Source organism: Meriones unguiculatus, chromosome 3 (genome assembly GCF_030254825.1).
Source record: "Meriones unguiculatus strain TT.TT164.6M chromosome 3, Bangor_MerUng_6.1, whole genome shotgun sequence".
Taxonomy (NCBI): Eukaryota; Metazoa; Chordata; class Mammalia; order Rodentia; family Muridae; genus Meriones; species Meriones unguiculatus.
In genome coordinates this window covers 66,626,081-66,638,438 of record NC_083351.1, presented here as the reverse complement: position 1 = coordinate 66,638,438, position 12,358 = coordinate 66,626,081, and the positions used below count along the sequence as shown (strand labels likewise).

General features: G+C 43.4%; 1 protein-coding gene across 1 annotated transcript; it reads right to left on the bottom strand.

The window, feature by feature from the left end:
* Positions 1-1,833: 1,833 nt before the first annotated feature.
* LOC110558409 (olfactory receptor 10AC1) lies at positions 1,834-2,787 on the bottom strand. The gene has a single exon (XM_021653286.1). It carries the CDS (start codon positions 2,785-2,787, stop codon positions 1,834-1,836), a length of 954 nt encoding a protein of 317 aa, XP_021508961.1.
* Positions 2,788-12,358: the final 9,571 nt, after the last annotated feature.

Here is a 12,358-nt window from a genome sequence, read left to right as displayed (position 1 = left end):
ATCTTCTCCTAGTGTGTGCTTGAGTGTGAAAACATAAGGGTGCTTATTCTACATAGCTATTTTTAGCTTCCCACGGTGGTGTATGCTATCCTAACCACATTTTACTTCATTTCTGCTTTTCTTTCCACATCTCCAGTCAACATTCCTATCTTCTACTCTGTGGCTTATTGCTACAACCCCCTCACTTGTCACATCTTTTTTGCTCTATTATTGCCAAACCACTTTCTTAATGTGCAGGTGTGTTTGTACCATGTACTTATTCCCCAGAACTCAGAAGTGAAAGCCAAATGTGTCATTTTGGCCCCTGTTCTAGCTAGCTTCCTTCAAACACGAGGTTTGGGCGAGGTTTACCACAGCAACACACTGAGATAAGGATTAGTCGTTCTGACAGCGAGTCTGTACACTCATGATCTTTAGAAAACATCTGTAACATCCTAGGACTATGGCTGCTTATGGGAGAGAGGGTCTGTAGCAGCGTGTCTTTATCCTTCTACCACCTCCTTCTGATCCCAAAGGCATTCTTGGTGAGGTTAAAGAGTCAGGTTAAGGTGTAGGGCATGTGCATGTGCCAATGGACTTCCAGAGGAGTCAACCGCTTCTCCAAAAGCCATTTTACATAATCCAGACTCCATCAGGCAGCCTCCCCATGATGGCCATCTGAATCTGATCATATGGATCACTTAGTCTTTGCCCTGTTGGCAGTTGAGGCACCTGAGGCTGGAAAGGTGAGGGAAAGTCAAGGATCCAGGGGACAGCTCTCGGACCTGCTGACTGCTCCCTAGCTCTATCTTCGTGCATGTGTCTGCCTCTGCGTTCTGGCTCAACCTCTTGTTTCACATTTGTCTATGATCCCTGATTAGTACCCACCACCCACATGACCCCAATAGCCCCCCTTAATCCTCAGTTGTTCATCCTCTTGAGCCTGCACCCTGAACCTTGGGTTTGTGTCGTCTTCTGTTCTGTCATGGTCTTCATTGTTTATCCCAGCCACATTTCAAGTCAGAGTGCAATCCCTTTTCCCAACTGCTTCTGTGCCTGGGTTCTCCATTTCAGAAATAGCACCACAATCCTGACCTGGTTTCAAAATGGTCCCCAAAGGTTGTTTCTGCCTGTATCAACATGCAGTCAAGGTTTTGTACTTTCTACCATTTATCTCAGATTCTTCTAGCAACACCCAATTTCCTGTGCAGACACCTGGAACCAATCTCCATGGCCTCTCACATAAGAGGTGGACACAAATTCTCAATTATGTCTGTCTCACTACAGCCCAGGCTATCACACAAAGGGCAAGGGACCACAGCAGCTCACAATACAGATTCTTCAGCCATTGGTGAGATCTTGTTCAGTTTGCTCTAGCCTTTGCTAACCAGTTTCGCTTGGGGCCTTCTCTATCCTTCTTTTTTTTTCATGGCTAACACCTACTCATTCTGTAGTATTTCACAGAGCCACCTATTTTCTCAAGAAACCTCCTATTACGTCCCCCAGCCTTGACAAGTCTAGCATGATTAAGTAAGTGGTCTCTGAGCCTCTATCTTCACATGTTATTATTCTTCACATGTGCCATTCTCACCACTGGCATCATACAGGCCCACTGGGAAACTTGGCAGGGATCAAAGGAAGCACTAAATGCAGTTCCAGGTCTCTCTACTTCTTGACATTCCTCCAGGAAGAGATGAAGAACACAGCTACCTATTCTGTCTCTTCTGATGCTGTTTCCAAGTTCTCTTTCCCAAATCTCGCCCTTGAGTTCCCAGGTACCTTTCCCGATGCAAACACCAAACACTAGCAAATGGGGCTGCCCACTCTCTCTTGGCCTCTGCCTGTGATCAGGGCTCACACAGACCCTGATGCGCGGAGCCCCAGCACCCTGTGGATGGCAGACGTGATCTCCCGGTTGCGCAGGCTGTAGATAAGAGGATATAGAAGCGGTGTGACGTTGGTATACACCAGCGCTAGTGTGCGATCCAGTCGTGGGGAGTAACTGGACTTGGGTCGCACGTACATGAAGGTGGCACAGCCATAATGCAGGAAGGTGACAGCCAAGTGTGAGGCGCAGGTGGAGGCAGCCTTCCGTCTGCCGCCACCACCATGCAGGCGGCGCAGGGCGGAGGCAATGGCCCCGTAGGAGGTCAGAATGAGCATTGAGGGCAGCAGCAGCAGCACCAGGCAGGCTCCTAGCAAGGGCAGTTCATCCACATAGCTCCGTGTGCAGGCCAAGTGCAGTAGTGCGGTGATGTCACAGAAGAAATGCACCAGCAGGCAGGAGCCACAGAAAGGCAGGTGGAAGACTGCCACCGTTAATCCCACGGACACTGCTAGTCCCCCAAGGCAGCAGGCCAGGGCCAGTCGTGCACACAGACCCGGGGTCACTATAGATGCATAGCGCAGTGGGTGGCAGATAGCCACATAGCGGTCATAGGCCATGGCTGCCAACAAGAAGCACTCAGCCCCGCCAAGTGCCACAAACATCTGCATCTGGACAGCACAACCCAGGAAGGAGATAGGGCTTCCCCTGCCATGGCCAGGAATGCTCAGGTCGGCTAGGGAGCGGGGCACCACCACGAGCGTGTAGCAGAGTTCAATGGCTGACAGCTGGCAAAGGAAGAGCAGCATGGGCGGCCTGCTGGGCACAGAGACCACAGCTACCAGGATGAGCAGGTTCCCACTCAAAGTGGTCAGGTGTACAGCCAGGAGCACCAGGAAGAGAAGGGGCCTCAGATGCGGGAACTCGAAGAAGCCTTGAAGCAGAAAGCCACAGGGTGTGGTGCTGTTGCTGAGGCTGTCCATGCACTGTGGTCAGGCGGCACCTGTGGCAGAGCAGAGGACGGGTGAGCCTGTGGGTGTGGCCTTTCTGACACCCAGACCTGAGAGTGGGGGCTACAGAAATGGTCTGTGGTTTGTTACTGGTCTCTCTTCCCCTTAACATCTCCAGAGAAACACACTGTCAAACAGTGCAGCTGTTCCTGCCTTCTGCCTTAGAATTTCCTGCCTTGCTGCTTTCTCAAACTGCAATTTCCAGAGAAGTCATGATTTGAGACCTGCGGTCTTAGAGCATATCACTCCTACCTCCACCCACAGAATCAAGCAGTGGCCACATTTCAGTTATTTTGTGAGAGAGATATTATATTATATTATATTATATCACATTACATTATGTATTATTATATTATATTATTATTACATTATATTATAATTATATCATATTATTATTATATTATATATAGTATCATTTGAGTTATTTTGTGATATATATGGCTTCATATATACACATATATGTCTTCAAAGTTTCCCAAGGCAGGAAATGCGTTTCTCCTCTCTGCTTCTCCATCCTCTTCCTTAGTTAACTCTGTCATTCTGAACTGCCTTCTGAGGTGTGTCATAGAGTCATAGAGTGAAACATATGTGAGGGTCTTCTAGACCATCTCTTTCAACTTCTTATTTATAAAGTGAAAAATATAACTGAGCTGGGGCAGGGCCTAGACATAAAGGGTTTAACTTCTCAGGGAAGTGAAAATAAAATATGAGTTCCTGAGCCGGACTGAACCTGCAGCTCCCCACAGCACATTTTATGCTCTGGAGTGAGGTCCCTGGAGCCAGTCAGACAATCTGTATTAATTTATCCTTCGGTAGACCTAGCTTTGCGGTACACCTCAGGACAGGTATCTGGGCAGCAAGGATGCTCTGCAGAAGGGCCTTATTGGCTTTTATCAGGACCCAAATGTACCTGACATTGTGAGGAAAGGTGGGGTGTATGTGCACTGGCTCAACTCTCAACACATTTGTCATCAGACCCAAGTTTCTCTGTGTAGGTAACAGACTTCCATTGCCGTTGTGTAGGTCACACTCTGTTCTCAGTCTCCTGCGTGAAGCAGGCGTGACGTGGGACCACCGCTCTGTGGCCTACGGGAGGATGACTGACTTCTTAACAGGTGTTAACAAAAGCTGTTTTAAAAATTGCTTTACGTCTTTTAAAAATTTAACGTCAGACTTCGTCATTCCTTCAATGGCTTAACCAACACGGACTGTAATTTGTTCATAGTCCTCATGCCAGAGTGCGAGAGTGGCGGAGCTGGGTGAAAACAGCAATGCGCAGTTGGATGAAAGAGCTGCAAGGCCTAGAGAGACCGTGGCCTTTGCTGTTGAATGCTCCTTTTGGAGAGTTATGATTTATCACCGCCATTCTGTGCTCTTTCTTCTGGACTTTGAAGGGAACATTTGCTACCATATTCTATTGTAATGGAGGAAGAGGTAGGTGGGGCAGGAATAGGCTTGAAGGAGATAGACTCGTTTCTTATGAGGTTTAAACCCTTCCCTTCTTCCTTTTTTTGGGGGGTGGGGTGGGGTGGAGTGGAGGATTTTCCCATCTATTGATCAAATTTAGCCAACCTGAGTCCCGTGCCTGTTCTCAGCCAGATGTTGCAGCTTTAGGATGAAGTTCAGAGAAACAGAACTGTCTTGAGGTTTCAGGATGATACAACTTCTGGAGTGCCCAGGACAGAGACAGCCACTGAGCTGCCTCTGGCTGCTTTTCTACCACTTCCTCTTCATCTCTGCAGAGAGGCCGGTGGGGTGAGTTCTGGAAGGACAGGCAGACACATTTGTGCTAATCGCATTTGCTTTCAGGATGTAAACCAGGCAGATGAGAAGAAGCACTCAGTGATGGCAGACTCGGATTGAGTTGCCTGAGAAGAACATGTTTTCAAAGTGAGGATGTACAAAACAAGCCGATGGCTTCACTAGCGGAATATGACCAGGGGGTTATTTCTACTTTGCTTAGCTCTTCGGGAGGAATCTAGGAATGAAAGCTAGGTCTACTAGGCTAAGAAAATGGAAAGATCAGGTGAGCGTGGTGAAGCACAGCTTTAATCCCAACACTGAGAGCCAGAGGCTGGCAGTCCCAGACTCTCCCAAAGCAACATTGATTCACATGCCATTTCTTCCTGGCAGAAAAACCTGGAGAAACAGAGAGAGAGAGAGAGAGAGACAGAGAGACAGAGAGACAGAGAGACAGAGAGAGACAGAGAGAGACAGAGAGACAGAGAGAAAAGATGCCTAGACCACCTTCCTCTCCCAGGCAGATGGGGTGAAAATCTTCACTCTTGTAAGGGATTAATAACACCACCACCCACAACAAAAATGAATACTTAAGAGAGTTCTACAAAAGTGATCTTAAGAACTGGAAGCATAGTCTATTTAATGTAGCCACAACCCAGTGAAATAAATGAATTCTTCCCACGCTCACTTTACAGACGAGGAAACTGAATGACTTATAGCTAACTAACTAATGCTATAGCCAGCTTTGCACTCAAAAAGTTTAGCACCCAATAACCTATGGTTTTACACAGGCTATTTTGTTATTGTTCTGTACGGTCTAGAGAAAGGCCCACGATGTCTATTAATTATATAGGGTTTGAATGCCTTGATTAATTATATAGCCAGGCAAAGTAAAAGAATAAGTAAAAAAAAAAAATAGAGCAAAACATCACCCAATTAGGGGCTGAGAACATCCAGCAGAAACAGCTGGGGAGATGGTTCAGTGGTTAAGAATACTCTGTTTTTGCAAAGGCCACAGGGATTGGCTCCCGGTATGCATACAGTGGTTTGGTGGTTCACAACTGTCTGTAACTCCAGTTCCAAGGGCTAATGCCCTTGTCTGGCCTCCACAGGCACCAGGTGTGTATGCAGCACACACACATTCATTGAGGAGAAAAACAAAAACAAAAACAAAACAAAATTTGTAAGCATAAAATAAAAAAAAATAAATCTTCAAAAACCAAACAACAACAACAACAACATCACAAAAGCTGGCAGAAACAGAGTGCAGTAACCTTGTTGAGGAAGCCAGTTTGTGTTCCCAATAGAGAGAGGCCTGGGTAGTGCATTGTATCCCTGGGGGAGGCTTCCAAGTAACAGCAAAAATAGAACATCATCAAATCAGGGACTTGGACACAGGAAGCAAAAATGTACTGCAGCAACCCCGTAGAGACAGCCAGATGCAGTCCCTCATAGATGCCAAGTAGAGCAGAGTGCCCTCTCTGGTGAGGCTTCTAAGTAAAGGAAAAGCAGCCTTAGACACAGACAAGGTCACCAAATCAGGCAGTCAGAACAACCAGCAGAAACTGACTGGGGAAGCTGAGCCAGACAGCTGTCGTTTCTGAATGAGCATTCTCTCCCTGGATGAGCTTTTCCATGGCTGAATTTTTGGCTTCTCTTTTCCTTCTATAGGCCCTTTTATATCATATGATGAACAGTAGCAACCTCTGTTTCAGATGGTTAATCTTCTAGCTATTTTCAAGGATGCGGTATTTTTATTCATGAGCTATTTTGCTGTTTTCTTCCCTCTCTGTCACAGAGTTAGGGGACACACAGTTCATAGCGAGGCAAGAGACCTTGGAGAACACACTGAAATAAACATGCCTGTGGTTCTGAAATGGGACAGGGATAGCCCTGGTCCATGAGCCAGCTTCTCAGTGAACTCATATAACACAATTTACATATAGGATGCACATCACAAACCATGTAGCCTTACTCATTTAAATGTTCCCTCAAATCTCCTCCCCACAAGAGGTTTATGCTATCACCTTTCTATGATTTCCTGCAGTCTAGAAATGGCCCCCAGACTCCCAGACACTTCTGTCCTCACTGGCATTTCTCCTGAGGATAGTGGATGTGAGCAGCAATGCAGATAATTTAAGATAGCAATTCTAAAAATAATTTCTTTTTAGTTTTGACATTCATCACTGCTCTCCTTATTGTTCTGGCAGAGTCTTGCTTCTAATTGTGTGAGGCTCTACGAAACGCATATGGAGTCATGGCTGGCTGGTGGCCCGGGACATCTGGATGTGGTTGTAAGGTTTTCTGGGTTAGAGATTCAGACCTTAGATTTTTTTTTTGTGTGTGTGTGTGTGCAGAGTATTAAAATTATCTCTTACAATGATGTTTCTCATTGCCCATTTCAATAGCCAATCAGAACTCTTCCATGGTTGCAGAATAGGTAGAATGGGTAGAAGGGAAGATATGAGAGACAGACAGGTCAGATACCTTCAGCCCTTGAGAATTCTGTACATATCGAGCTGGAGATATGTAAAGGTCAAATGGTCAAGTTCGATTCATGCTACAGTAAACCAATGTAAGACTCAGAGAGGCAGCTACACATCCTGGAACCTCAATAATGTCTGTGGGCAGAACTGGACTGAATCCAGGTCTCGATATTCTTAAGAGAAGAGTTATATATATATATATACACACACACACATATATTATACATTGTAATAATTGCCTTCCAGTTTAGATTTAAGCTCAATGGTCTAGCATCACAGTTTACAGAAGCACTGATAAGAAATGCCACAGCAGAAGTCATTGTCTTAAAACAAGCAAAGTTTAGCAAGTTACAAAACAATCTGCATATTCTGACTGCACTAAGTCTGTGACTTTCTATAAATGACAGTAAGATAATTTGTTTATTTTTTTAAAGGATTAACATATACTCAAAAGATGATGATTCATGTTTCCCCTTGATTCTTGCTGAAAGACAAAGAGTACTCACAATTTAAAACTGCTTTGTTGTTTTCTGGATGGTTGAATTGGGGAGGAGGGGCAAATAAACTAACTCTTGCAGGCTTAGTGCCTTACTGTGAAATGGGGACAACAAAAGAGCAATTTGAAGAGGATTGCATAGAGAATGTGGAGAAGTTTCTAGAACAGACTCGGCACAAAATGGGTACACAGGAAGGCTAGGGGTAGTCTTACTTTTATGCTTTATTACTTGGAAGGCTTAGTTTGATTATCCTCCCATCCATCTTTCTGTCTTAGAAACCTCAGCCCTTGAGGTTTCTTGGTCCCATACTTCAGGTCCTTTGCCTGTGTGCCCGCTATCTTCCTAAGGTCCCAGTGTACACTGTGTGCTGGTTGGGTATAAACAGATGTAATTAAAGATAGTTTGTAATATATAGATCTCTATCATCTATCTATCTATCTATCTATCTATCTATCTATCTATCTATCTGTCTGTCTATCTATCATCTATCATCATACAGGTGATTTCAATTCATCTTTCCTCATTGATAATTTAATATAAAGAAAATACTTAAAAGTATCTACTTTAGTTATCCCAATAATGTTTTTAGCAGTTTGAGTACTGGAACAATATATCAATATCTCAATCTTACTATTTTTTCTTCTGTGTTTGTAACTATCTTTATGTAGCTGTACAGGCTATATATATTTCTGGGTTCACCTCTCACCTCAAGCCCTTGCCAACTATATTAAATTTTGGGTGAGGTCCGAGGTCCTCAATTTTCTTGATGTTTCAAGTCTTTATATAAAAATGGAGGTCATGACATTGTATACTGAGAGTCATTATAAAGAATAGGAATAGTATAAGGAAAACCCACAACACAGTGGTAGCCATAAAGCAAGTAATTCATCATATTGAGATGTAACTTACTTTGTCATTGACATGTCAGCCTTTGAGCTCCACTTGCATGATTATAATGACTCCTTTTCCTGGTCATGCAGCCCTTCACCTTGATTCATGACAGGTGCCTTGAAATGCATTAATTTTATATTTTTGCATTATTATATATTTCAGTTAAACATTGTTTGTGAAATAAAGTTCCTTGATTTTAAACATCATGTTGGTACTTTTTACTCCCACAAACATTTTCCAGCAGTATCTTTCCATCAGTCTGACAGTTTGTTTACTCGGGCTGCTGAATCACCTCTGGATTTAATGATTACATTATGTACTCCTTTCCCCCCCAGCTATTTATGATCTCAGTTTTTATTTCCTGGAAGATGTGTTATTTGCCTGTGTGGCATTTCTCTCTAGCGGGTCTGTTTCTTTCACAGGATAAAGCAGCTTGCTAAATCCTTCATGACTGAGTGTGATGTGATAGCTAGTCAAAGGCTTTTTGTGAGTCTGAGTATAAAAACTCTCGTTAGTTCCTCCATGTCATGTTTATCGCCTACAAGCATCTAAGTGAATCAATAGAGAAAGTGTTCTTTACACTGACATTCTTGCTTTCCCCCATTATTTCATTTTCTGAAGTATTTAAGGATCCTACAAGGAGATGATCTTGACAGTTTCTAAGGCTACCCATGAGCTCTTCTTAAAATGGTAGCCACATGGCTGACCTTTGTCCAGCACTGGGTCAACATGCTACCATGGACTTTGAACTTTGTCTAATGCTTTCCAGGCTTCATGATTCCTGATGATTCAGGGGGAAAAGACCCAAAAGTAATGAGGGTGTCTGTTTAGAGCACTCTGGATGCTTGCCATACTTTGTTCTCCTTTCTCCAAAAATCAATTGTGCATGATTAGGACTTTCGGAAAAGGATGTTTTCCATGCATCCTGCTCTCTCTTATTTTCAATTGGGTAGGAACTTTGAACCATGAAAATCTAGGAGTCCTACTGATTGCAGAACTGGCTCCATGCCTTTGATGTGTTGAAAGAGATTCTCTCCCTGCATGAAACAGCAGTCATTTTAATGAATGTCTTTAACACAGACTTCCTCCAGAGGCAGATAGATAAGCTTCAAAAATGAGCACTTTAATGTTCCACATAAAAACTGTCTGGTGCAGAGACTGCCCCAGTTCTGACACTGTAAAGGTCAAGTCTATCACAGGAAATGAATGATCACTGTGTTGTTAAATTCTGAACAGTATCCTAGGCCTAAGGATCACTTACTTTTACTTCAAAAACATCAATATCTTCACTATGTAAGAAAACTTGTTTGCTTCCAAAATTTATTTTTAAATCAATTACTGTTTTCTATGAAGGTGATTTTAACAGGGTTGAAAACAGTCCTAATTTAGAAACTACACCTCATGCTTCAAGACAGCAAGAGGGCTACCTTGTAAAACTGAAAAACTTTTCTTCTAAAAGATGGGGTTTTATTGTTTGCTGGCCACAGAGGTAGAACTAAGTGGTGGGTAAGATAGGTGCATAGAGGGAGAAGCCAAGGTTATTTCAGTATTGCCACGGCATTTTTATGATTCACTAAGATGAAAACCGACAAACAAAAATGGTCAGCCCTTGTAGGAAAAATACTGTTTATCACTGGGATGAGCCATCTTTCCAAGGAAAGTGTTTTACAGTCCCTGAGAGCTCAGTCTCCCTGGAATCACCTAGATGATTTGTGAGCATTAATGCATCAGGTTTTCGCCTACTGTCCAGTTGCCTAATTCCTTTTTGTTCAAATTTGACCCCCAAGTTTGCCAGAAGGCACCTAATGATTAGATTAAATAAGGTCAATGCAGAGTACTCAGCTAACTGAAGGCCAGGCTTGCACAGGGACCTACATTCTCTGCAATAGGAATGTCTCTGGTTGATGTGGTCCAGGGACTAAGGATTTAATTCCAAAATAGGAAGGATAAAGGGAAGTCTTTCCTGTTTTGGTATTGTCAGTGGTAAAGTTTTGACTTTCATAAAGCTGAACAATGCTCTTAGACCTGGTCATCCTGAATTATGCCTCTAAAAATTGAAGAATGATTCCCTCATTGTCATCTTACAAATTATCTTATGGGAACCATGTATTGTTGGATACTTCTCATCACTAAAGCCTCTGTTCACACAAGTGTACGAAATCTCCTATTTGTAGATGGGAAAGCAGAGACAAAAGGCAGCATTTAGGCAAAGTAACTAAATAAAATGGAATAAACTTCAGAGTTCTGGCATTCACGGCTGCCTCACACTGTATCTTAATGTACCCTGAACTGAAGGGCTCTGCAGGTGACAGCACACTTGTGTAATGTACTGAGGAAAGAGGCATCAGATCTGGCAGAGAGAAGATGAAGGCAACGGCATGAGCATGCGTTTCATCATTGTTATCTCTTTAGTGCAGACCCAGTCAGAGTTATCCCTATGCTCTACTTTCACTGTTTCTTTATCTTTATTTGCTTATGATTGCCACCACCAGGTATCTTCTTACCTGGGCTCTGAGAGGGATGACCTGGGAATGTTTGAGAAGTGACTCAGGTCATGCTGTCTAGAAGTTGGCAAGATCCCAGGTAAAGTGGAGAGCAGTGGTTGCCGTGGGTAGATGTGGAAGAGAAAGGTAACCGGAGATAGACAGGAGATGGTGAGGCTGGTGGGAATGAAGAAATGAGAAGCGGAGAGACAGAGCAAACCCAGATGGGGGATTGCCACAAGAGTTTCTGATGAATTTTGTCTGGTTAAAGCTATACTCTTAGCTTGCTTTATATCCCTGGAGAGGTGAGGTGATAGGGAAAAAGGAGTGCACTAGTCCATTCCAATGGGAGGGCAAGAATAAAAATATCCTGTGATTAATTATCCCCACAAAGTCACTTCTCAAGGTTGGAGACCAGGGTGGAGCTTGGCAAAGGTACAACTCTGTAGTTGTCCAGAGAGAACTGACTTCCTATTTTGAACTGCCCATCTACCCAGGGCATGGCCTTTCTCTTTGGCATCACACTTTCCCTAGAGTGTTTCTTTCTTCCCTGTCATCATGGTAATTCCCATCTGTACTTGCTGGTCCAGGAAGCAGTTCAGATTGCACTACAGAACATCAGGCACCACATATGTCTAAGATGTCTTAATGTGCTAGTAGCTACAGCAATGAGTTGAATACTAGGATATCTAGTGATATGAGTGAATCCGCTATTTTCCACACATGTACAGGGTCCACAGGAAATGCCCACAATAATCCTATAGTAAGCAAGTCTTTTAACCCTGTTATGTTGGAGACTGTTCAGACAGGGCACCCTAAATTTGGGAGCGGAATACACAATTTTGATGGCTTGCTCATTATCCTGCATGTGCACCAGAATCATAGGACTTAAGAGTTGATTGGTTTTAATTAACTTACTCCCTCTCATTTATTAGGCTAGTAAATGTTTATTGAAGGAGAGCACATATAGACTAAAGAACTGGAGCATAGATCAGCTAGCAAAATAGTTAAACAATCTTAGCTTTAACAATCTTGGCTTAATTGTTGTCTATTTCTTGGAAAAAGAAATAGACAACAATTAAGTTAAGGTAATTGCTTACTGCACTTGAAAGTTATAAATCCAATAGAAAAAAAGTTGAAAAGGGACCATATGTGTTGATATGCAATTTTAAAGAGGCTGTGGTGAAAAGTGGTATTTGGTGCAGAGGAGCTTGAAGGAAGTAGGAAGTATACCATGTGGGTATGTGGGAACATGTGACAAGCCGAAGAAATGCCTCTCCAGAGGCCCTGGAGTGGGAGAACAGGCCTGGCATGTTTGTGGCACTATGATGAAACCGGTGTTGTGGAGAGGGTTGAGGGAACACAAAAGAATAATGAGGGCAAGAGAGTGGCCAAGGAAGTACCTGGTGAGAGACTGGGGACTCAGGTTTTTGTTTTGAGTGAAGAT